The sequence below is a fragment of the Ictalurus punctatus genome, chromosome 15 (assembly GCF_001660625.3).
Source record: "Ictalurus punctatus breed USDA103 chromosome 15, Coco_2.0, whole genome shotgun sequence".
NCBI classification, from domain to species: Eukaryota; Metazoa; Chordata; class Actinopteri; order Siluriformes; family Ictaluridae; genus Ictalurus; species Ictalurus punctatus.
The window spans coordinates 6,972,419-6,997,539 of NC_030430.2; the positions used below are offsets into that span (position 1 = coordinate 6,972,419).

General features: G+C 39.0%; 2 protein-coding genes across 2 annotated transcripts; one reads left to right on the forward strand and one right to left on the reverse strand.

The window, feature by feature from the left end:
• Nucleotides 1-313: 313 nt before the first annotated feature.
• gmeb2 (glucocorticoid modulatory element binding protein 2) lies at nucleotides 314-9,116 on the forward strand. The gene is made up of 10 exons (XM_017488165.3): nucleotides 314-367; nucleotides 1,161-1,337; nucleotides 1,700-1,773; nucleotides 2,819-2,943; nucleotides 3,514-3,617; nucleotides 6,578-6,732; nucleotides 6,934-7,005; nucleotides 7,599-7,736; nucleotides 8,197-8,319; nucleotides 8,447-9,116. Exons 2-10 carry the CDS (start codon nucleotides 1,204-1,206, stop codon nucleotides 9,028-9,030), a joined length of 1,509 nt encoding a protein of 502 aa, XP_017343654.1. The 5' UTR covers nucleotides 314-367; nucleotides 1,161-1,203; the 3' UTR covers nucleotides 9,031-9,116.
• Nucleotides 9,117-12,877: 3,761 nt separating this feature from the next.
• pdyn (prodynorphin) lies at nucleotides 12,878-15,725 on the reverse strand. The gene is given in 3 exon segments (NM_001200936.1): nucleotides 12,878-13,715; nucleotides 14,646-14,781; nucleotides 15,644-15,725. Coding segments are annotated over 2 exon segments (699 nt in total). The 5' UTR covers nucleotides 14,763-14,781; nucleotides 15,644-15,725; the 3' UTR covers nucleotides 12,878-13,133.
• Nucleotides 15,726-25,121: the final 9,396 nt, after the last annotated feature.

The window sequence follows — 25,121 nt, forward strand, 5'->3', positions numbered from 1 at the left end:
TCAGTAACTCGGTTCTGTTTAAACGCTACTTACCTACCTTTAATAGTAACCAATATGCCTTACATCTCTAAGGTCAGATTTTTATGTGTGTGTGTATATATATATATATATATATATATATATATATATATATATATATATATATATATATATATATATATATATATATATATATTACAACACGAAAATACCAAAATACATCAGATTACCCAAGCACCTAATGCAAGCACACTGAGAAACGGTAGGATTCGAAACGCTCTTGAAGTCGGCATGGTTTACGAACAGCACAGTAAACGTCAGGGTTATTGTATTACTGCGCATGCGCATACTTTTCCAGCTCACTCACTTCCGAAACAAACCGTGCAAGGTGAAGTCCTCAATGTTTATGTACATACCGTGTTGTTTTTGGAATTATATTATATTATTATTATAAATCTAATATTATTATTATTACGCTGCTTAACTGTTGTTAGTTTAGTTAGAGGTTTAGAGTGGATGTTAACGTTACAGATTAGAGCTGGATCTAAAATGGCTCATTAATTTTTTTATATGATTGATATTGCATTCAAATAGATGCATAGGTCTGAAAAGGCACGCTAAATATCAGATATATACATTTATAAGACTGCAGGATAACACATCCTTTACATTTAAACCTTAAATATATGTATTTAGCCATCAAGGTAAGTATAAATGTATACCGTTTGTAATCTGTGCAAACAAACTTGTTTGTTTTATACCTTTTAACCTTTAGTTAATTTCATCTAAAAAAACCAAACTAATCACTAGTAACCTTTTTTGTTATAGGAAAATAATCAACAATGATCTCGTGTGATGAAGAGGAGTTTCTTTTACCACCATAAAGCTGATTATTTTCCTTTATAAGAACACATCCTGAAGTGTTTTATTCCTCTTACACTTCAGCAATTGCAAGTTTTTATCCATTTTGAATGACTTTTGTTAGCAGAAATAATCAATCGTGGGTTTTTTTTTTAACGTGTGAAACGAATTGCTATGATTTGTAGCTATATTAGCAAATTTTACTAAATTAATCGACACCTTCTGCCCAATCAGAATCCAGAACTGCGCCAATGCTCTTGCTTGGTTCTACATTCATGGAATAAATGGCCGTTTGCTGTTTTCTTTGCTGTCTCTTTCAGCTTGTTCCTGAGAAGGTTAGCGCATGTGTTGCTCTTCTGCGTCATGGCCTCCACCTCTGAGGAGAACGTCCACGTAGAGGAGGTAGTGGTGGTGACAACGCCGGACAGCTCAGCTCAGAGTCCGTCAGTGGAGGACATGAAGAACATGCTGGAGACTGCAGACCTGCAACAGTCTGAGTAAGAGACGCGCAGCTTTGTTACTCGGCAACACCCTTCCAGCATGGCCTGGAATATTTCTAGCCTGTTCAGAGGTTCCTGATCTAGTCATCAGCACATCTGGTTAATAATCCGTATAACAAAAATAAAAAAGTCACTTTATATATTGCTAACAAAGTCCTTTGGAGAAAAGGGTACAGTTTTTTTTCAGGCTTTCAGTTGCTGAGTTTGAATTTTTCATAGTGATGAGATGGTGAAAAGGATGGCTTCATTAGCTCTTAATTGTTTTTAAATGCAGCTTATGTTTTAGCCATGACTTAAAGCAAACTTCAAATCCTTAATGTTGTTTGAAACTTTTCTCAAGGTTGGCTTTTCCTTTACAGGGCGGATAATGTGGACCAGAGTTTAGAGTCTGAATCCAGTCCCGCCATCTCTCTGCCTAAAGAAGCAGTGCTTGGTGAGACGTGATTACAGGGGTGCTTGGAAGTTTGTGAACCCTTTAGAATTTTCTACATATCTGCATAAATATGACCTAAAACATGATTTCACACGAGTCCTAAAAGTAGACAAAGAGAACCCAATTAAACAAAGGCGATAAAAAATATTATACTTGGTTATTTATTTACTGAGGGAAACGATCCAATATTACATATCTGTGAGTGGCAAAAGTATGTGAACGTCTAGGATTAGCAGTTAATGTGAAGGTGAAATTAGAGTCAGGTGTTTTCAATTAAATGGGATGACGATCAGGTGTGAGTGAGTGAGTGCCCTGTTTTATTTAAAGAACAGGGATTTATCAGAGTCTGATCTTCACAGCACATGCATGTGGAAGTGTAACATGGCATGAACTAAGGAGATTTCTGAGAACCTCAGAAAGATATTGTGTACAACTGGAGGAAATTTAAGACCATTGGGCCCCAGGAGCGGTCGATCAAAAGCATGATCGCTGCAAGAGCAAGACGTGTAATAGTCTGTGAGGTCACAAAGGAACCCAGGGTAACTTCTAAGCAACTAAAGGCCTCTCTTGCTAATGTTAATATTCATGAGATGAAAGATATGAGTCCTAGACAGCACTAGTGTTCACTGTAACATTTAAATACGTGCTATAAATGCCTGATTAGACTGATTAAAGATGTTGACTTTTATCTGATAAGATTGGATCTGGATCGTTCCTATCGTTTCTAAGATTTCTCAAATCGCAGTTTTTAATAATTTTTTTAAACTAGATTTGCTTACAGATATCCTTGGTTAGATGTTTAAATTTAGAGACTTTTTAAAATGAGGATGTTTAAACATGAATGATAAAATAGAGTACGTGGTGTTAGAACATTTGACTGGCAGAGTTGATCTGAATCTTGTGCACTGGGTCTTTATGATGTTGAGTTGGATTTTTTTTTACTTCCATTGTATTCCGGTATAAAGCAGAGCACTTTGTAGCAGTACGTGACGTGTAGATGGAGGTGGTGTGTAATTATAAATCTGATGTCGTTTCCTCCACTCAGTGAAGCTTTCATCAGACATGGACGTGGAGACAGACATACTTTATCAAATAACCTGCGGAGAGAGCAAGGCCGACCTGGTGTGGAAAAAATTTGTCTGCCCCGGCATCAACGTCAAGTGTGTGCAGGTGAATGAGTCGCGTGCTCATGTCACAACACGACGTCACTTTATTGACACAAGAGGTTTCATACAGCAGGGTTTATGAGTGCCAGCAGAGCATTTAGTCGCTTGCGTAACCATCCTCGAGCTCTCGGCCACTGCTGATGTACGCCGAGCAGATTTCCATTAGTTATTTGCACTAGCTGTATCTTGTTTAATATCAAACAACAGATCTGCGATATCAGTAGCTCTGCTTCCATTTATTCCCTTTAATCACTTTATTAAGTGTTTAATAAAACACTTCAGGATGTGAGGTTACTGGAAACTAATCAACTTTGCGGTGGTAATTTTTTCCGATTTCTGTAAATGTTTTTCTGCTTCGTGAGGCCTGTAAAGCCTTTAAGAGAAGAAGCAGTTCAATCTTTAGTGTCTTGTTGATCAATTGCCCAGGATAAATAAGACCATTTTTCTCTCTTCACACAATGATTTGTGCTGGATATTGACCGTGATGCTTGAAATTGCAATTTTTCTGTCACGCTTACGGGACAGCGTGAAGCTCATAAACTGGTCCCATCACCTCTAATGCTTTATGTTCCAGTTCAACAATCATCTGATCAGTCCAAAGGAGTTTGTCTACCTGGCTGGAAAATCCACTCTGAAAGACTGGAAGAGAGCGATACGGCTCAATGGGACAATGTTAAGGTGCGTCACTCTATAGCTATAGCGTTGAGAAAATGGACTTGTTTACGCATGGAGCGAGTTCGATATGGACGTGTGTTATTCCGTACAGTGAGGGAAAGCAGTATTTGATCCCCTGCTGATTTTGTACGTTTGCCCACTGACAAAGAAACGATCAGTCTATAATTTTAATGGTAGATTTATTTGAACAGTGAGAGACAGAATAACAACAAGAAAATCCAGAAAAACGCATGTCAAAAATGTTATAAATTGATTCGCATTTTAATGAGGGAAATAAGTATTTGACCCCCTCTCAATCAGAAAGGTGTCTTTTATACAGGTAACGAGCTGAGATTAGGACCACACTCTTAAAGGGAGTGCTCCTAATCTCAGCTTGTTACCTGTATAAAAGACACCTGTCCACAGAAACAATCAATCAATCAGATTCCAAACTCTCCACCATGGCCAAGACCAAAGAGCTCTCCAATGATGTCAGGGACAAGATTGCAGACCTACACAAGTCTGGAATGGGCTACAAGACCATTGCCAAGCAGCTTGGTGAGAAGGTGACAACAGTTGGTGCGATTATTCGCAAATGGAAGAAACTCAAAAGGACTGAAATCCTGCAGCGCGCGCAAGGTCCGCTGCTCAAGAAAGCACATATACATGCCCGTCTGAAGTTTGCCAGTGAACATCTGAATGATTCAGAGGACAACTGGGTGAAAGTGTTGTGGTCAGATGAGACCAAAATGGAGCTCTTTGGCATCAACTCAACTCGCCGTGTTTGGAGGAGGAGGAATGCTGCCTATGACCCCAAGAACACCATCCTCACCGTCAAACATGGAGGTGGAAACATTATGCTTTGGGGGTGTTTTTCTGCTAAGGGGACAGGACAACTTCACCGCGTCAAAGGGACGATGGACGGGGCCATGTACCGTCAAATCTTGGGGGAGAACCTCCTTTCCTCAGCCAGGGCATTGAAAATGGGTCGTGGATGGGTATTCCAGCATGACAATGACCCAAAACACACGGCCAAGGCAACAAAGGAGTGGCTCAAGAAGAAGCACATTAAGGTCCTGGAGTGGCCTAACCAGTCTCCAGACCTTAATCCCATAGAAAATCTGTGGAGGGAGCTGAAGGTCCGAGTTGCCAAACGTCAGCCTCGAAACCTTAATGACTTGGAGAAGATCTGCAAAGAGGAGTGGGACAAAATCCCTCCTGAGATGTGTGCAAACCTGGTGGCCAACTACAAGAAACGTCTGACCTCTGTGATTGGCAACAAGGGTTTTGCCACCAAGTACTAAGTCATGTTTTGCAGAGGGGTCAAATACATATTTCCCTCATTAAAATGCAAATCAATTTATAACATTTTTGACATGCGTTTTTCTGGATTTTTTTGTTCTTATTCTGTCTCTCACTGTTCAAATAAATCTACCATTAAAATTATAGACTGATCATTTCTTTGTCAGTGGGCAAACGTACAAAATCAGCAGGGGATCAAATACTTTTTTCCCTCACTGTATAAAATGTACCACGGTCATGCGCTCACCGCTTTTAGGTGTCACTTCAAGCACAGAGACGCTTAATAAATGTATAACTATCACATTCACACAAAAACATCATCCGCTTATCTTTATAATGCGTACATAACCAAATGAAACATTTAGACATTTTACATTTAATGTATATTTTTAATCATCTTAAGGATATCTTGAGACTTGTATTTGAGGCTTGTTTCTAAGACAAGTGTAAATTTATAAAATAAGTTCATCCTAAATCTAAATGCGTTTTTCGTTGCTAGTTTTGAATTAAAATAATATTTAAAAAAATTCCCCCAAAACAAGTAGATTTCATTTCATTTCAAATATAATGAGTCCTTATTGGTCACGTATACATTACAGCACAGTGAAATTCTTTTCTTCGCATATCTCAGCATGTTAGGAAGCTGGGGTCAGAGTGCAGGGTCAGACATGATACAGCGCCTCTGGAGCAGAGAGGGTTAAGGGCCTTGCTCAAGGGCCCAACAGAGGTAGCTTGACAGTGCTGGGGCTTGAACCCCCCACCTTACGATCAGTAACCCAGAGCCTTAACTGCCAAGACACCCTTGCCCTACCCCCCCAAAGCGTTTCTCGGTCACTGCGTAATTCTGTATTTGTTATTTGATAATATAGAAAACAGTAAAAATAATAATAATACATTTTTTAAACGACGCCTTATATGACCAGGGGTGCACAGACCTTTTAACCATTAGTGCAAATACATAAAAAACATAAAAACCAGATGATTTCCTGAATAAGCACTTTAGGACGTGGAGTTCTAGGAAATTAATCAACGATGAGTCACTGTTACTATACCAGAGTTGATTATTTTCCCATAACAGAATGTCCTGAAGTGTTTTATTCCTCTTATACCATAGCAGTTTCCAGTGATATTTAAAAAATGTTTTATTTATTAAAGAATATTACTTAATATGTTTTATCCTTTTTTTTTTTTTTTTTTTCATTTAGTTACATTTATTACATTTAATGTTGGGAATGTCTACTAAACACTGTAACTCCCGTTCTCGCTTGCGTTATAGCAGCTATAAACAATCTTAAGAAGACAAACAATAGAGCCTTTCATGTTACCAAGAAATCGCTATGTGCGTCGGAAAACTTGGCTACCGCTGTCTGGTACAAAGCGCTGGCAGTGTAAACTCGTCTGCTCATGGAAATCGACGATTAAACACGTGATTTGTAGCTGCACCACCGTCAGAGCCGCTGTTATAGGAAACAACTCGGCACTACCTGGCCAATCGGATTCAGAAGAATGGTAAATAGTGAATGGTTTTGAGGGAGGAAGGGTCTAGTTCCTAGTTGTCATAAATAAGGTACTGAACCGTGTATTTCCCGTCCTCACAGATGACACTGATTCTGAACTCCGGACTCTTTCGGGTTGTTTTTTTTTTTTTGCTTTTGTGTGACCTGATGTTTTCTGTCCTGTAGGAGGATCATGGATTCTGGCGAGCTGGACTTCTACCAGCACTCGAAGCTGTGCTCCAACACATGCCGCAGCACCAAGATCGACCTGGTGGGGACGCGAGCTTCCCTCAGCAGCCAGGCGTCCACCGAGACCGCTCCGACTCCATCTTCTACTGACGGTACCACTCTGCTCTACACATATCTAAATTTCAGGAGTCACCCTTAAACAGTTCACTGTTCTAGTGTTTCCTCTATCATGTAAAAGGTACAGTGGCGTATTCTCATTGACGTTAACATTATTTATGACTACCGTGTTTGTATTGTGAACGTCGGTGTTTTGTTGAAGTCTTGCTAATCGTGTATGTTTAACGCGTAAACAGTAAATGGATCTACGGCCACGTTTACAACGGAAACCTCAGAAGACGGCACAGAGTGGGTCACGGCTATAGGAGGTGAGTGAAACAATGAGTGAAAATACTGAATTTAGTCATTACTTTTCCTCGTGTGTTAAAGTTCTCTATCAGCGTGCACATGCAGTACAGTCAAACTCGTACTATTCGGATAGTATAAGCTTTCCAGAGTAATGGTGCTGGAGAATACGCAATTTCTGTACAAATCGTAGAGATGAGCATGATGAGAGCTTTGTTTGATTTAATGCATGTTCACCTCACTTAAACATCTACAGTCAGCCTACCTCATTTTAATACAAACTGATTTTGTTCTTTGTTATACTGTAAGCGTTGTTAGTCGGTCACGATAACGTACCGAAAACCCACAGAAAGTGTTGCTTCTCTGAATATTTTATCGTTCCACATTTTAAAACTTCGCTTTAGCTTCAATGGGAGACCGTAAGATAGAAAAGGGTGAGCATACATTTTTGCAGACGTATGGATTTGGACAAGATACTCCAGTAATACATACTTATCCAACTTCACTCTTAAAGCCAGTCCCGTACGAATAGGGCTTTATTTTATTTTATTTTATTTTATTTTATTTTATTTTATTTTAGTTTTATCTGATCGCAACTACTTCTGTTTGTTCTCAGAGGACACCATGACGTTCTGGAAAGGTCTGAAGGATGCTGGGCTGCTTGAGGACATTGTGGAAGACCTGCAGAAAGAGATCGAGGAGATCCTCAAAGGCCTGGAGGAACGCATCCATGAACCTCCGCTACAGGTCAAAGGTCAGTGGGCGTATTCTGTATCGTCAGAACAGAAAGGTAGAGAAAACAGTGTTGCACAGTTATGCGTTTATTTTCTATAGGGGTGTGACTATACAGCTTCACAAAAAAGTCGAGTAGTTCAATATGTACGCTGCCATGGGGTTTCTCACTGTAGTTGTAAACTTGTAAGAAGACACAGGAATTTAAATGAGACCCATAATATCAAATTATACCGTTATTTTACAGTATTTCTGCCTGTTGCACTGTGTGAGGAAATCTGTGCCTAGGCAAGATCCAAATGTAAATTTCCGCTTCATTTCAGTGAAATACATCGACGGTTTCTTAAAGTGTAATCGTCAAAGTACGTAAGGTAGAAACCGCTGCCTGTTTTGCCAGAAATCCTCCACAGCGACATCGGATATATTCTCCTCAGATCGCTACATACTTGTTCGTTAATACAACACATTTCTCATTTCTGTAGATGCAGCTCTGCTCAACAATATTGTTCAGAACTTCGGGATGCTGGACCTAGTGAAGAAAGTGCTGGCCAGCCACAAGAGCGAAATGGATCGCTGTAGAGAACAGTACACTCAGAGCTTAGCAGGTGAGTGACGTGTGATTGGGGCTCATGGCCCAAAACTCTTGAGGCTAGTTTAGACGCAGAGGTGCCAACATTTACGATTTCGCTGTATGTGATTTCGGAACATATTTGATTTGTGTGGCTCCTGTAGCTCTGGAGCGTCAGTGTGACGAACACCGCAAGCGCGCCAAAGAACTGAAGAGCAAATCCCAGCACCTCAACAACGTCCTCATGAACCTGACCCCTGTGGCCACGCCCCCAGCTCCCAAACGTCCCCGCCTCACCCGCGCCGTCTCCGGACCTGCCTCGGTCATGGCTCCACCTACTCAGCCTGCCCAGTTCACTCTGCCCTTCACCCAGCTTACAGGCATCCCATTAGACAAATTCCTGTCAGCCATGGGAGGCTCCGCCCCTAATCAGGCACCATTTATTGGGAGCTATACAGTCCTGACCTCTCCAGGAGGAGCAGAACTGCAGCCCGACACGTCCAATCTCACCGTGCTGAGCTCGGATGTAGCAGGAGGCTCCGCCATCCTTAAAGTTCTCAGTCCTTTTCAGCTGGTCACGCTGCCCACTCTGGGAACCGGAGCCACGCTGCAGAACCTGGCAGCACCAGCAGGGGGCAGCACCATCGTGGCGCTGCCTGTTAGTACCGCTGCTGTGGAGACACTGGGAGCTCAAGCAGATGAGACAGCAGACGGGAACACCGAACAGCAAAGCAAAGAGAGTCGATAAGAGACTGATGTAATTTTCAAAGAAAAAAATGTTTTTATTTTTAGTCTAATTAGAAAACGTCTGTATGCTTTATATATAATATATATATATATATATATATATATATATATATATATATATATATATATATATATATATATATATATATATACAGTTCGTGTCTTGCACTGAAATCCTGCATTTCTTCCATCTCATATTGGATTGCTAAAACTGTTTTGTTTAAATTTGTTTAAATATTTATTTTACTAGTCTAGGATGGCGAGGATTAATACAGCGGGGGGACGCCACGTCTTTTCATACTGCTAGTTATTCGGCATCAGGAAAAAAAAAATGTCAGCAATGGTGACAAGTGACATTCGACTTGAGATTTTCTCGATCCCTTTGCAAAGTAGTTGTGATGCGATAAAGCGACAAATCCAAAGCATTGGCTTGAATGATTTCTCAGAGCAAATCTTTCTGAGGTGTGATCTGAGGTGATTCCTACACTGCAGTTAGTCCCTGCAAAAAAATCTTATCCTGTCTCATAACCTCTCGTTAAACGTGTATACGATAAAAAGTCATGCTTGGAAGGAAGTAGCACAGATCACTGGAGCCTCTTGTGTTTTGTACTTTGCTTTGCTCAAAGGTTAGGAGATAACATGTATGTCAACCAATTTTCACACTGATTAGAGCCTTATTTAGTTTGTTTAACTCGTTAGCTTTAGAATTTATGTATAGCTACTACCTTTATCTCCATTTATCGCAATAAAGTACAAGCGACGTGAGCCACGTGTTGCACGTTAATGTGAACAAAGAGTTACTCAGTTCTTCGTAATCACGGTCATAAAGCACAGGGTCTTGGACTGCATCCAGCTCCGAACCCTCTGGAAAAGGTCCCCTTGTTTGAACACACCTGGAGGAGAGCACTAAAGACTTAAAAACTAGCTACCAAGCGCAGTCTTTTTCGTTATTTCTTTACTGTTCTGTTTAATGTACCTTTCTAAATTTCACACTGTTGTTTATATTAGCAAAAAAAAAAAAAACAACAACTACTGAGGTGCTTTTTATTTTAATTTTATTTGGTGTGTTTATGGTATTTTTGTGTAAATATATTGCTGTATTGCTACTACAAATGCCTTTGTATATTTTGTGTTACTGATCAGTGTTATCTCATAGCTTTTCGTCTTATTACATAAAAGGATTTTCAAGGAAACCTGTCGAGTTCTTAGAATAAAGTGTTTATTTTCCGGGACGTGGCTGCAGTGTGCATTTGCACACCAAAAGCACGTCCTTTTTTCTTTTTTAAGTATGTTTTACTCTTGTCATGTCTAAATTGAGGGCGTTCAGAAAGACCGCACTGACGGGAAAGGTTTTGGGTGCTCGGTGAATAAGTTATGGGATGGTTTAATCGGAACAGCTGTACCAATGCTCATTCATCCAATCAGCCAATCATGTGGCAGCAGAGCAGTACGTACACTTATACAGATACAGGTCAGGATTTTTAGTTCATGTTCACATTACACTTCAGAATAAAAGGGAAACGTGATCTCAGTGTGTTTGACTGTGGCATGGTTCAGAAACTGCTCACCACGTAGGATTTTCACACGTAGCAGTCTCTTCAGTTTACACAGGATGATGCGGAAAACAATCCTGATGAGAGAGGTAAGAGGAGAAACGCCAGACTATTTTGATCTGACCGGAAGTCCCTAGTAACCCAAATAACCACTCAAATGAGTATATAAGTATCTCAGAACAAATATGGTTTTTTAAGGTCTGACCGCACAAACGTGTCTTTTTTTCTCTTTTCTTTTTCCCCCTCAAATAGGGTAGGCGTGACACTAGACTGCATCTGTTCTGTCTTTCTGTGGCGTGTATTCGTGGTCCACATTTCACCGTAGAGGGTTATGAAGTGTGTGTGATGTGAGTTATAGCATTATTTCACCTAAAAGCCCAGAAGAGGATTAGCTGCTGTCATAAATTATAAAACGCACAGGGCACAGGATGAGAAATGATTGCTCACCAGGCTCAGTTATTGTGTAGTAGATATTCCTATAGATGCATTTATACATGTTTGTGTGTGTGTATATATATACATATATACATATGTACATACATGTGTGTGTGTGTGTATATATATATGTATATATATGTATATGTGTGTGTGTATATATATATATATGTATATGTATGTATATATATATATATATATATAGATGTATAGAATATATACTTTTCCTACACATCTATATATAGAGTATTTATACTATCTCTCTCTCTCTCTATCTATCTATCTATCTATCTATTTTATATATATATATATATATATATATATATATATATATAGAGAGAGAGAGAGAGAGAGAGAGAGAGAGAGAGAGAATGTATATACTCTTCCTACACATCTTAATATTAATTAGAGCTTAATATTAAGGAGTGTATGAAGAGTTCCGAAAACATGTTGGAGTAAATGTTTCTCTCACACTTCGACTAGTACAGTTTCTTTCAGTATAATTCATGTGTGTGCATGCTTTGATCTCTGTTTGTGTGTGCGCGCGCGCTGGTGCTCCTCTCGTCGTACACCCTTCTAAGCATTATGATCCGCTATTGATCACATCCCACCTCTTCTTCAGCAGAACACAGAAGGAAAGTGTGACGTGTGTGGAGATTCTTTATGCGCATCTCAGTAGGCCTCTCGAGAACATGTCTGAATATGAATAAGAGGTCGGCATGCAGGTTAATTACATCTACAGCACACGAATGGTATGCGGGTAATGCAAAACAGGAAGTTCGTCAGAACTTGATTAGCTCACTGATTCTGATGACTATTTTTACATTCGGGGCATTAAATCCAAGCTGTCAGAAATGTTACAGCTAATGAAAGCACCCAGGAAAAGAACATGGTATTTGGTTGTCCTTAAGAGTTCTAGGCCGAAGCCTACAACAAAATATTTTCCTATTTCTAATTTAGGGAACTCTTAACCACCGGATGAATCTTTAAAAACAGTGCTAATCCATAGTTTTGTAAGTAAGGGGTTTTGTGTGTGTGTGTGTGTGTGTGTGTGTGTGCGCGCGCGCGCGCATGTTGTCCTGTTTTGGTCTGTCGTCCCATCCGGGGTGTATTTCTACCTCCCAGGATGTACTCTGGATCCAGGATAAATCACTTACGCGTTCTTTGATTGTCTGTCTTGGGAACCTTAAAATCTTTTATGTAGAACCTTGCAACAAAATGTTTTCCAATTACAAATGGTAGCGAGTGTACAAACATTTAGAAAGTGATGAGCCCTTAACTATCCAAAGAACCCTCGAAGAACCCATTGTATCTGAGAACGTGTTAATCAGTTATGACTGTTGAGAGTAGACCGTGTTTATACCTTTTTCATGCGTTACATCTCTTAAGGGTTCTTTGATTTGTCTTAAAGGGAACCTTTAAAACATTCTAAATAGAAGCCTACAACAAAATGTTTTTCTATTACAAAACCATTTAGGAAGTGATGACCCTTTTACTATACAAAGAACCCTTGAAGAAAGGTTTTGATCTGAGAGTTTGCTGACTGTGACAAGGAACTTATGTCTATACATTTCATGTTTTGTTAAATCTAGAACCTTTGGGGAGTTTTTCTTGGTTGTCTTCGTGGGGGAACCACTTAAACATTTTATGTAGAACCCTACAACAAGAGTGTGCTAATCCACTCAAATTAGTTTGTAATTATATATATTTCTATGCATTTTATACACAAGTATACATGTTGTACTGTTGTTGACCAGCAGGTGGAGCCACAAAATGTTTTTTTTTGTTGTTGTTGTTTATTTATTTAACTTAGTTACCGTCTTTTTCAGGATCCTCTTAAGTAACACAAAGTCTGGCAAATCAAGGTCTCGGCCTTTATTGTCATTTCAAAACAAGCATTAAAATACAGCACGCATCGTATTTGTTTACATCTAACAGCAAAAATGGCGGAGTCATTTTAATACATGAAGGCCGTAAAGAGCAGGTGGTACAGTGGATACGGGGTCCAAACCTTTAGCAGCATATTTTTTGGCTAGTACAACAGTAAGTCGTGAGACTTCATGAGCCTGTATAAGTTCAGCTACTTTTCTTTTCTTTTTTTTAAATACAAAACACCCTAAAGACCAAATTCGTTGTATGATGAAGGCTCCTCGTCGGATCGCACGGAAATTTTAAAATGGCGCCGTAAAAAGCTGCCGTATCTCTTTTGGTTGTCCCAATTTAATTTAGGACGGATTCTTCTCATGAAGCCTCCGTATCTCTTCTGCAGCTCCTGTTGGCCGGGTTCTTCTTCAGACTCGCTTCTTTTGGGAACGAACTTTCTCCGGAAGCCACCATAACGTTTCACCTCATTCAGAGGAAACGTACTGTCGTAAAGTCCCATTTCGTTCTCGGAGGTAACGTCTTCCCCTTCGACGTCCTCGGTCAGCTCGGGTGCATTTCTCTCGATCAGTTTTAACATGGAGTCACCGTATTTCTTTGCCAGCGACCCTTTTTCTATAGCGTTCCCCCTCCAGGGCGAAGTGAGCAGGGTCTTTCTGTTTTTCTCAATCCTTTTGATGAATCCGCCATAACGCTTGACCGGGTTCGACGTCGTCGGCTCCTGCGGGTCGTCCTCAGGTCGTTCCCATAAAATCTTCTCGCACCGATCCAGCTCGCTGCTAGATGTAAGCGCACCTTCACACTCTAACGTACAGGTCTGATTGGGGGAGTGGGGTAGGGTTTGGGGGTGGAGAAACATCGGAAAGGATAAGATACATAAGAAAGAAAACTTCCATATTTTTTCAAGATTGTCAAATAAATATCTCCTAGGGCGGGTACCCTTAAGCATACACATTTTGTACCCTTCACATTTCCACTAAAAGGTCATTATAGTCCAGTTATGCACTTTAAAAATCATAGGCACACTATATTTGCATTCCCATAAATTGTTTTAATAGCCATACAATTGTTTTAGAATAGAATATTTATAGCAGTTTTTAAAAAATTATAATTATAAATGAGTTCCAACACAAATACAGACAATATCAGTGCTGAAACCTTTAAATTTTTACTGAGTGAAAAGGTAACATTCTCAGAAATATTCCCTTTCTTTTGCCACATCATGGGTATTTCTTTCGTACCGTTAGTGTGTATCCTTTTTCCATCTAAAGTGATCGTAGCGTACCGTTACAATTAATGTAACTGAACATTTAATTAGCTTTTATACTAAATCCTACAGTACGTGCACCTTTCCAGGTAAAACATAGGCTACACACTAATGCTTTTAATGGATTTACACTAAAAGGACATTATGGTCCAGTTATGCATTTTAAAAATCATAGGTACACTAGCTATATTCACATTCCCATAATATGAAAATACATATTAAAGGTACATGAGATAATGGTACTACCTTAGCAACAAGGAAATGTACAATTTGGTACCCTTTTTTTCCCCCTGAGAGTACAACATTTTCATTTCTAAAAAATAAAATGATCAAAAGAGACTGGATCCTGTTTTGTTTTTGTTTTTTTGTGTGTGTTTTTTTTTTAAGTCCTAATTGTCCTGATTGTTTTCTTCTCGCCGACATTTTAAAGCGCTCTGCTCAGCAACAGGTGCTTTCCTTGATGCAGCACAAGGATCTTACCAGTAGGTTGAGCGGTGAGTCAGAGATGTGCAGGGCACATCTTAGACACTGTTCAGAGCAATCAGCCCAGGATAGAGAGGGCAAACTGAGCACCAACACCAGCATGTACCACTCCATCTTATGTCTCCTGAAGATACTGTATAGAAGAGCAGGAAATTTGGGAAAGAAACACAGTTAGTTAGAATTCTTATGCTCCTAAGAATTGACCTCTGATTCAGGATCATTCTTTAATTTAATAATAATAATAATAATAATAATAATAATAATAATAATAATAATAATAATGCAAAGACGACCTAGTTGAAAACAGGCAGTGGTTTTGATCTTAAAATCAGAGGGTTCAGGTTTATTACTGCTTGTAAATTAAGGAACATGCACGAGAGAAATCTCTCAAGTGTGGAATCACAGTGGATATGTAGCTACAAAGCATGCGTAAATGTTACAGGAATTCATTTACGCATGTAATGTTTAAATAAAAAACGCACTCTATACAGACTGTAACCTATTCTTGGACAGAACATGGTACTAAACTGTTCTTTTTCTTGTCACTGGGTTCGTTCCAGCAACCTGTAGTTTGTATCTTTTACATAGAAAGGTGTGTTTAGTGCACACCCCCCACTGTGGTGAAACATTTACAACGTTTACTCTGCCAAGCTGAATCTCCTGCTTGAATTTCCTGTATCTTAAGATCCAGTGCTGAAAATAAATACAATCTAAACGTAAGGAGACGGAAGTGCGAAGTTCAGAAAATACACGAAAAACTGCAAACTGATGTGCGTCTTTATCTAAAATCTAGAACCCCAGGCGCATAAGAATAAGAAGCACTACTTTCAGCACTACTTTCTGGTTTATTAGATATCTGATTGAATAAATAATAATAATAATAATAATAATAATAATAATAATAATAATCTGCCAATCTGAGAGTAGGTCAAACATGATGTACGCATCAGTATATTCAACTGTAATATCATAAGCTAACGAATAAGGAACATTACCTGGTTTGTTCACTCCCTTGTTTTTCACCAAGTGCAAATGCAATTCCTGGGAAACGAGACAGTTTGCGAGTAGTGCGACTCCCTCTGCAGGCTCGTCTCTCCTGTGCTCTCCTCTTTATTCCTCTTTGTGCCCACTGCCCACCTTCCTTTCACCCACTGGCATCACAGTGCCCGCCTTCATCTGACCAATCGCACAAGAACATAGCGCCCACCAACACCTACACTTACACACACACACACACACACACACCACACCACACCACACCACCCTGCGCGCTCTTTACGCACCCTCCTTTTTACGCATTCACTTGACACACAAAGGATCCTGTCGACCCTTAAGGAAGTGTTGCAACGTTTTGCGTAGCAAAATCCCCCGTGTGTTTCAGTGTTTTAACTCGGTCTTTCTGTAAGAAATATACACCTACAGGGTTGGGTTAATTCATAGCAGTGTTACAGATAAACTCAGTGCGTTTGGAGATGTCTGTTCATGACGCAAAGCATTTTACTGGTTGCACCGCAGTTCGTGATTAGGAATTATGCTATTAGAAATCCATACCCGCATGATGAACCGATTTAATAATGGGAAGTTCGGTTCAATTGACCGAGTCGATTCTTTTGAACTGATTCTTTCGATTCATCTTTGGCAGGAAGAATATGAACTCTACAAATCACGCCTAAATAATGTTCAATCTTGTGCAGTAATGAATTATTTATAAAACACATTTTCAGCCTTTTGCGCTGACCAAAGTGATGTACATCGAATAAAATAATGTAAATCAATGAAATAAGACCTAAAACAAATAATAAGATAAACAAACAGCAATGCAACTGCAACTCAGATGTATACAGCTTACTTGGATTCATGGTTTGTTTGTATGGGATTTGTTTAATAATATTCTATGTAAGATTAAAACATTAAACAACAGCTTGGTGTGTTGCGTCTTGATGCGAAGCAGTTACCAACACCACAAATTATTTTCCAATAACCTCACGTCCTGAAGTGTTTTATGCATTGGATACACCGGAGACTCCTTCCATAAACGTTAAATAAACACATTACAGAAAATGGCACCATAGAAACGATTACACGATTACACTACAAAACATTTTTATTATTTAATCTGGAGTCCCTGGGACCCTAACCCTAACCCTGGGACTAACCCTAACCCTGACCCTGACAAAAGGCAAAGTATGTATTAAGTATTCTGAAATAAATGAACAAAAATGTCAGCACTGGCAAACTGCCAGGGTTTTGTTTGTTGGTTGGTTGGTTGGTTGATTGGTTAGTTGTTTATTTAGTTGGTTATTTAGATGTTTATTTGGTTGGTTTGGTTGGTTGTTTAGTTAGTTGGTTGGCTGTTTGGTTGGTTGGTGGTTTACTTGTTTGGTTGGTTGCTTTGTTGGTTGGTTAGTTGTGTAGTTGGTTGGTTGGTTGCTCAGTTAGTTGATTAGTTGCTTGGCTAGTTGTTTTTTTAGTTGTTTAGTTGGTTGATTGTTTATTTAGTCGGTTGGTTGCTTGGTTAGTTTTTGTTTTTTTGTTTGTTTGTTTTTTTTTGTTTTTTTGTTTTGGGGGGGGGGGGGGGGGTTGTTGCTGTTATTAGAAAATAACCTACTTCATCACACCACACCACTGCTGATTATTGTCCTACAACAGCACATCCTGGAGTGTTGTATTCTTAACATAAGTGATGTTATTCTGCAAAAGTAATGTTTACCAATGGCTTTGTTTTCCTGACAAGAAAACAAAAAACCTGACACAGTGAAACCAATGTCCATACATAAACACAAACCTGACATGTTTCTTGATGCTTATAATTTGATTTTTATTTGGGTTTATTTTTTATTTTACTACGATTGCTTGCTATCTATATTTCTGAGCTGGAAAAATGGATGGTGTAAAAAAGGTGTTGTTGAAAATGGGTTCAAATGTTTCTACAGCACAGCAAAACAACTTTTTACATCCATTCTTCTGTAGAGAGATGCTCCATTCATCCTGTATTCATCCTACAACAACTGGAATCAGCATTAAATCCAGTATCTACAATCAAAAAACTTGGCTGCCATTATTCATCTGAGCTACAATAGTTAAAATTAATACATTACATTTTTTATAATACAAATTTAATAACATATAGCTATGTAACACTTAGATGCAGACAACTCAGAGAGTTCTTGATGAAAGTCAAAGGTTAGAACCAACAGTGACATCAGTATACACTTGCATACGCAACAGACGCTCCGTATGTATCGTCCTATCGAGGTGGCTTCCCGGTGGTCCACTTGTGTTTTGGAAAGTTTTATCTCTTTTCTGTTTTTGCTCAAAAGAGTTCAAGAAGAACAATTATTTCAGATCATCATTGCACCATATTTTAGTAATATAAAATAGCAAGGTGCATGATTATTGCCCCATCCTCTTAATAATCTGCAAAAAGCTCATGGTGATTCAATATGAATCTCTAACGAGTTTCTAGGCAACCTCTCATAAGGACAGTGTGGTTATTATACCTCTCACTGATTGGAAAAACAAAACCATCTTCTCAGACATGACGTAAAAAACCTTCACTTTTGATAAAGGTTTTGATGATGGACTTCCTGTGAAAGATCAGCATTCCACAGTGCAGAAGTACATGTTTCGACTCTTTATAATGCTTCCTTTGAAGATTTTTTTTTAATTATTTTATTTTTTTTTAGTGCTCTTAGCTTCCTGAAAAGTTCTACTTGTAACCCTTTCTGATAATATACACTGGTGTAGGGTTCTCAGCTACATTTCCAGCCCAACTACATCTCAAAATCCACACAAAACCTGAAACTAGAGCAAAAAAAATTGAGCGCTGGTGAAGGGAGAGATATTTTTCATCAAAATGTTTATCATTGTCACCATGGTGCGCACACATTTCTGATTTATCCTCTCCGTAAATCCACCTTTCTCACTCCCAATGTTTACTGTATAACTTATAACAGTAACAAAAGATTCTGTACATCATAGACACACTGTCAATATGATGCACTTTTTCATTGTTTATGGACATTTATAAGATGTAATTTTGATTATTTGCTTTAAAACAAATACTCAGGTAGTGGAGAATTTTTCAACTAGACCTAGACCTACTTCACTCTCCCTGTCTTTCTGTCTCCTTCTCTTTATTCCTACCTGCATACATCTTTGTTCTTTGCAAACCAAAAAAAAATAATAATAAAACAGCAGACTCAATATTGGACTGTTTTCCAGGTAATGAAATCCATCATATCGAACTGAAACATCTCTGTGACTCATATCATATTGAACTGTTGACAACTTTGGATCACATATAGCGGCACACAATATGATTTCAGAATGAAAGAAACAGACACCAATAGTCACAGTACTCCTCGTCATTATGGTGAGATCTGAAGTGTGAGGAAAACACACTGACTCACATGTGAACTCCTTCATCTTGAAAGCTGCAAAAGGTTTTATTTTGGGGCAACAAGAGGGAGGATAATGATCACATATGTTCTGTCGTGTATATAATTTTTCCGTAATTGAATTCAAAAAGTGGAACTTTCATCTGTTCTAGATTCATTACACATAAAGTGAAATATTTCAAGCCTTTTTTTTTTGTATAAATCTCGATGATTACTGAAAGGAAATTCTCTTATATCATGTACTCGCTTATATTATGAACTGCTATCAAATACCTATGATGAATGTATTCATTTAATTACCTCTTTGAATAAGATGATCAACTGCTATCTTGATTATAGCTATCTCCTTGAAATACACATGTATTTCCATGTCAACATGACACAGGACTTATTTTGAATTATGACTATGTGCTGTGTGTTTTGTTTAACACACAGCACTGTCTGTCTGACACCTGGACCAGTAGAAACCGTCCACGCACTGCTTGTTATCAATGTGTATAAATACTCTTGGTTTGCATGAATAAACTCGGATGTCTATTTGAGCATACATGTGTCCGTGTGTGTTCACTTAGGCTCCCCAGATCGATCCGAAACGCTCTGAGGCAAATCACACTTTCTAGCTCATAGCAGCACAGAACTAAAAGTTAATAGAAGTAATTGTAGAACAGGCTGGAAGGCATGACGGAAGATCTGACAGGCATAATCTGAGATTCCTGGGATACATGGAAATCTAACAATTACAGATTACAGCTCACAGAAATCAAAAATCCAGGATTTCGAAATATTAGAATAAAATAGCTTTAAAGCCTATTTAAAAAGGGGGAAGAGCCAGTCAATGACTACGTTTACATGGACAGCAGTAATCTAATTATTGATCTTACTCTAATTAAGATAATAATGTGATTAAGGTGATTACATGAGTCACTTTTAGAATACTCCTGTCATGTACCCGTTTTACATGTTTTAGAACATAATTAGATTAATAGCCCGCGTCATTAGGTCACCGCGCCACGCCGTCCGATGTCCCTCCAGAATTTCACGTATCAACATGAAGTTCGTCTTCGTTATGGTACCGTATACAGTTTTGGGTGTTTTTATAAAAAAAAATTTACAAACGCTTTAAGTGCAGTTAATTATTTGTCATGCTGTACATGCTAATAGACAACTGCTTGAAGCCATGGGCTGCATCTCAAACTGCATACTTACCGTCTATATAGTAGCCGAGATACATGTATTTTTCCCCACTACAGGCCTATAGTAGGCAAGTATGCGGTTTGGGACGCAGCCGAACTCTCTTGTTCGCCGTAAAATGTTGAGAACTGCCGCGTGTGAACGTGTCCTGTCACAAAATGCGGTGAAAACTCTCACATGACGTTCATAATGTGATTAAGGTGTTTACATGTCTGTAATACACGTCCATAATGCGACTAAAACAGGAATACTCCACCTGTCTTAATTCGATTAGAGCTTAACTCGAGTATGACCATAATTGACCAAATGACCAAAGGTAATTAAAAATTGCTGTTTACATGGTAGTTTGTTAATCAAAGTATGGTCTTAATAGGGTTAAGAGTGGATTATTGATTATAGTTCGTTTCTCGTTTTGTTTATCGACCCTGTTTTCCGTGACCATGACCTAGATTCCAGCCCTGCCCCATACTTGCCTGTTTGCCAATACCCTGACCTCTTGCATGTTTGTGGATCACGATTTGGATCACGTTTTGGATTTGTCTGCCTGTCTCTCTTTCAAATAAACAACTGTTCATCCTGCACTTGCATCTGTCCTATCTCTGCTCCGTCACGATACGTGACAGCCGCCCGCTTCAAGGTACTTCCTGGGGACAAACAGTGTTTGTTTTTACCTAAAAGTCACTGAATTAAAGGCCACAACAAAGATCCAATCATTTTCACAATTTAAAGATTTTCTAATTCTCACTCCTACCTAAGCCATTAGATATCCCACTATGGATTGCATTTTTTGTGGTATTATACTGCAAACCTATGCACTACTCTACTTACAGTGCTTAGAAAAAGTATTTGCCCCATCCTGATTTCTCCTGTTTTTGTGTACATCAGAATGTCCTCCCAAAAAGTTTGAGGATTATGGAGGGGTGTTTTGGCAAAATTCAGACGAGCCTTAATGTTCTTCTCGGTTAGCAGTGGTTTTCATCTCGCCACTCTTCCATGGATGCCATTTTTGCCCAGTGTCTTTCTGATGTTCATGCAGACATGAAAAGTGACCTTCACTGATGCAAGAGAGGCCTGTAGGTCCTTTGATGTTGTCCTTGGCTCTTTTGTGACTTGCAGGATGAGTCGTCGCTGTGCTCTTGAAGGGTCTATTCTGGAAGGTCTATTTAAGTGTTGATTTGATCAAACAGGGTTTCAGTAATCAGGCCTGGTTGCGTCTACTCCAGCTCAACCCTGTTATGAATGCAGTTTCATAGATTTGGAGAATTAGTAACTACGAGGGCAAATACATTTTCATGCAGGCCCAGTTGGTGTTGGAGAACTTTTTTGCTTCAATATATATGTAAACATTATCATTTAAAAGCTGTATTTTGTGTTTACTCAGGTTGCCTTTGTTTTATCTTAGATTTTGTTTTAATTTCTGAAACAATTTAGTATGAGACCTACACAAACAGAAGAAATCAGGATGGAGGCAAATACTTTTTCACACCCTCCCTGATTCATCTCGATGCTTTCTGCACGTGTGACTCACCTGAATTCTGTAGATATGTACCTGTAATCATAAAGACTGTCCTGTGCTCATCCGCAAGCCTTCTACACCTGTACAATGTACTGATTTATAATATAATCCCAGAAGAGATTCCCTTTTGACTCTGGTTCCTCTCAAGGTGTCGTCTTGGTGAGTTTTTCTTCGCCATATTCACCATTACAGAAATCTACATCTGAAAGATCTTTTGTGGCTTGGATCGGGTTTATCTTACAGGTAAGCAGGTCAAATAAATAAACCTAATCGTATGTTAGCGCAGCAATCAGTCCGTACAGGATTTCGAGGAGGTTTTCTTTTCTTGTGATTGTTATGGCCAAATAGTCTCGATTTTGCAGCGGCTTTTTGCAAATTTTGCAACCTTTTTTTTGTGATTTTTTTTGCAGAAATCCACTTGCATTCTCGAATATTGTTTTGTGTGGTCTTTCACAGTGATGCTTGTCAGAAACTGAGACCCTTTATCTCTACTCATGTTCGAAGCACGTGAATCGAAGAGGGCTTTGGCTGAATGCGCGTTGTGATGATGTCACATGACACATTTTAGCCCACATTTTCGGGGAAAAAAATCCACAAACGTTTCGAAAAATTTGAGAATATTTGCAACTATTGCTGCGTTTACTTCATTTCGCATTAATTCCTGCGATCTCAAAACCGCAAAATCTTGGGACTGAGCAATTTACGCTTTAAAGGGGGAAAAAACAACTTAGCACACACTTGAACGGAGCGATAGATGAATGGACGAATGTGTGATGGGAGGGTTAATGAAGCATCACTCATGTTGCGTCATTCTTGGAATGAATTAGTGTTGCACAGGAAGCCCTGAGTAACCTGGAATATAAAGCAGAGAAAGGAAGTAAGTGTATGTGTGTGTGTGAGTGTAAATGAAAGAATGAGCAAGGAAACTGAAACATTCTTGCACGTGTTCAGGATGTGATGAGTGCAGCTCGGACCCCTCCTCTCTGTTTGGGTCTGTATAAATCATTAATCCCTTGTCCAAACATAATCCCAATTACCGACATGGTCACTTCTGCGAAGGCAGGAGGTTTATGCGGTCAGCTGCCCCACCGCTTGTGTTTACAATCCTCCGCTTCTTAGCTACAACGGTATCTCCACCACATGCCCTTTCACACAGCGCAACTCGTACTGTCCTGCCCGTCACCCTACGTTCACACTCGTGTATATTCGAAAATGTCTTCACTGAAACAGATCATTTACACACCATGTTGAAGTATGAGGAGTTCCTCGGACATTCTAGTGACGTTCCGGTAAAAGATGTTAAGGATTCCAGGAAGGAAGATATCTATACTGAGTGCTGTGTACATCACTGTATATATAACTCTACCCATTTAATGAGCCTGGAGATCATGTTTCCGGAATCAACATCCCATTGGTGTTCCAGGAACAGCGTTTTTTATTTCCGTTTTTATTTACATCAGGACATGCCTCCTCTCCCTTCCTCCTAATTCTCCCAATCCTGAACTGCTCAAAAATTCATACTTCACCTGTGTTGCCAAATCAGACACTTTCCAGAAGAATTGGGATATTTTGATCTTTTTTTTGTATTCTGTGGACTGCCAGTCGGCAATTTTGCATACATTAGATCACAGTCATGGAGAACCAACTGTCATGCACGTGTTTGCATTTTTCCTGCTTTAACACATACACTTCAACTCAGGGAGGTATGTTAATTAGATGAGTAGTTGGATTAGGTGTGTCAGAAGTAGGGAAAATCCTCAAATGCACAGGAGCAGGGTTGATGAACTGTGAATTAGATTAGACTTTTTAAGATAAATATGTATTCTGTACTGTATGAAAATACACTATATGGCCAAATATTTGTGGAGTTCCCCGACTTCCCTGGGATAGGGACTCTCCAGGCGACCCTGTGAAGGATAATGGTATGGAAAATGGATGGATGGATGGATGGATGTGTGGACCATAGGGTTTGGGCACATAATTGGCAACCCAATGCCAAAACAAGCACTCTGTCTACATAGTTAATCTTAAGCCCTTTAAATTCCCTCCCAGTTAGGTAAATAATTATCTACCTTTGCATTTCAGTTCATAAAAATGTAACAAAAGACTTCATTTTAATTTTTGAAATAAGATTATTTTATTTATTTATTTATTTATTTATTTATTCCCAAGCTGCACCTGCACCAAGTCGAACTTGGGGTTTCAGTGCTTGGCTGGTTAATCTACATACTGCAATGCTTAGCTAAGCTAACAATAGTAAATGACATGTACAATCTGCCCTATTCTGACTGGACTAGATTTAAATGTGGACCTGGGTTAACTCCATCATTAGCAAGTGATTTTTATTTACATGTCCGGATGTTGGTCTGTAGTGGTCTAATAATTTTAGGTCACCCAGATAGCACAGTCCAATCAAAATAGGGATTATGATGTGTTATTTGGTCAAAGTTCTTGGTTTTGTCCTGACAGTATTGCACCAATAGTCGTGATCTTCACTTAAGTGGTGTTTGGTACATGCAGTTTCAGGGTTTTTTGTTTTTGTTTTTGTTTTTTTTGGAGAGCAGATTCTTCTTCCTTTCTGACCTTGACTGCAAGGCAGAGTTATTTAGTCACATTCAGATGGTTGACTCATACCTTCTTTGGTGCTTAGATTTCTACCCTCATGGAGAAATGGTTGTTGAGACTCCTACATATCCTCTAAACCCTACTTCTACTCAGTAAATATAAGGGATCCATATCCTCTCTGTGGCCAGATAAGAGTACTTGAACCACTTCTTCTCAAGACATGCTGCTGATTTGAACCCTTTATCCAAAATGATTTCTGTTTTTCCATTTCGTTCCACTGACTCATCCAACACTGTCTCCGTTCACTAAAGATCTATTCTGAATTGGCTGAAATGCCCTTTAATTCTCCAATCAGTTTTAATTGGTATTCAGAAAAACCCAACCTCAGACATGGAAAAAATACAATGGAGCGGTTATTTAGCTTAGAATTCCCAGTCGAGAATTCAGGCAAGATGGAGGATGTTCTCTGGCATAAACACACCTGACATCACAACAGTATGGCAGCCCACACAGTCAATGCACGATTTTCTACTTAAAAGAACTTGATTTTATTTGAAATATAGATTTTCTATTGTGAAATATATTGACAGCTTATCCCCGTTTCCACATTTTCTTTACAATGTATGTATATAATTTGTCTATTATCCTAACCACACTCATAGCATGCATTTCCTTTATTTCTATGTAGATGTGACTGATGTTATTGTCATTTTCTTTTATTTTTTAGCAGGAGGTTTAAAGTACAGAACCTCAATGTGTGTGTGTGTGTGTGTGTGTGTGTGTGTGTGTATGTATGTAATA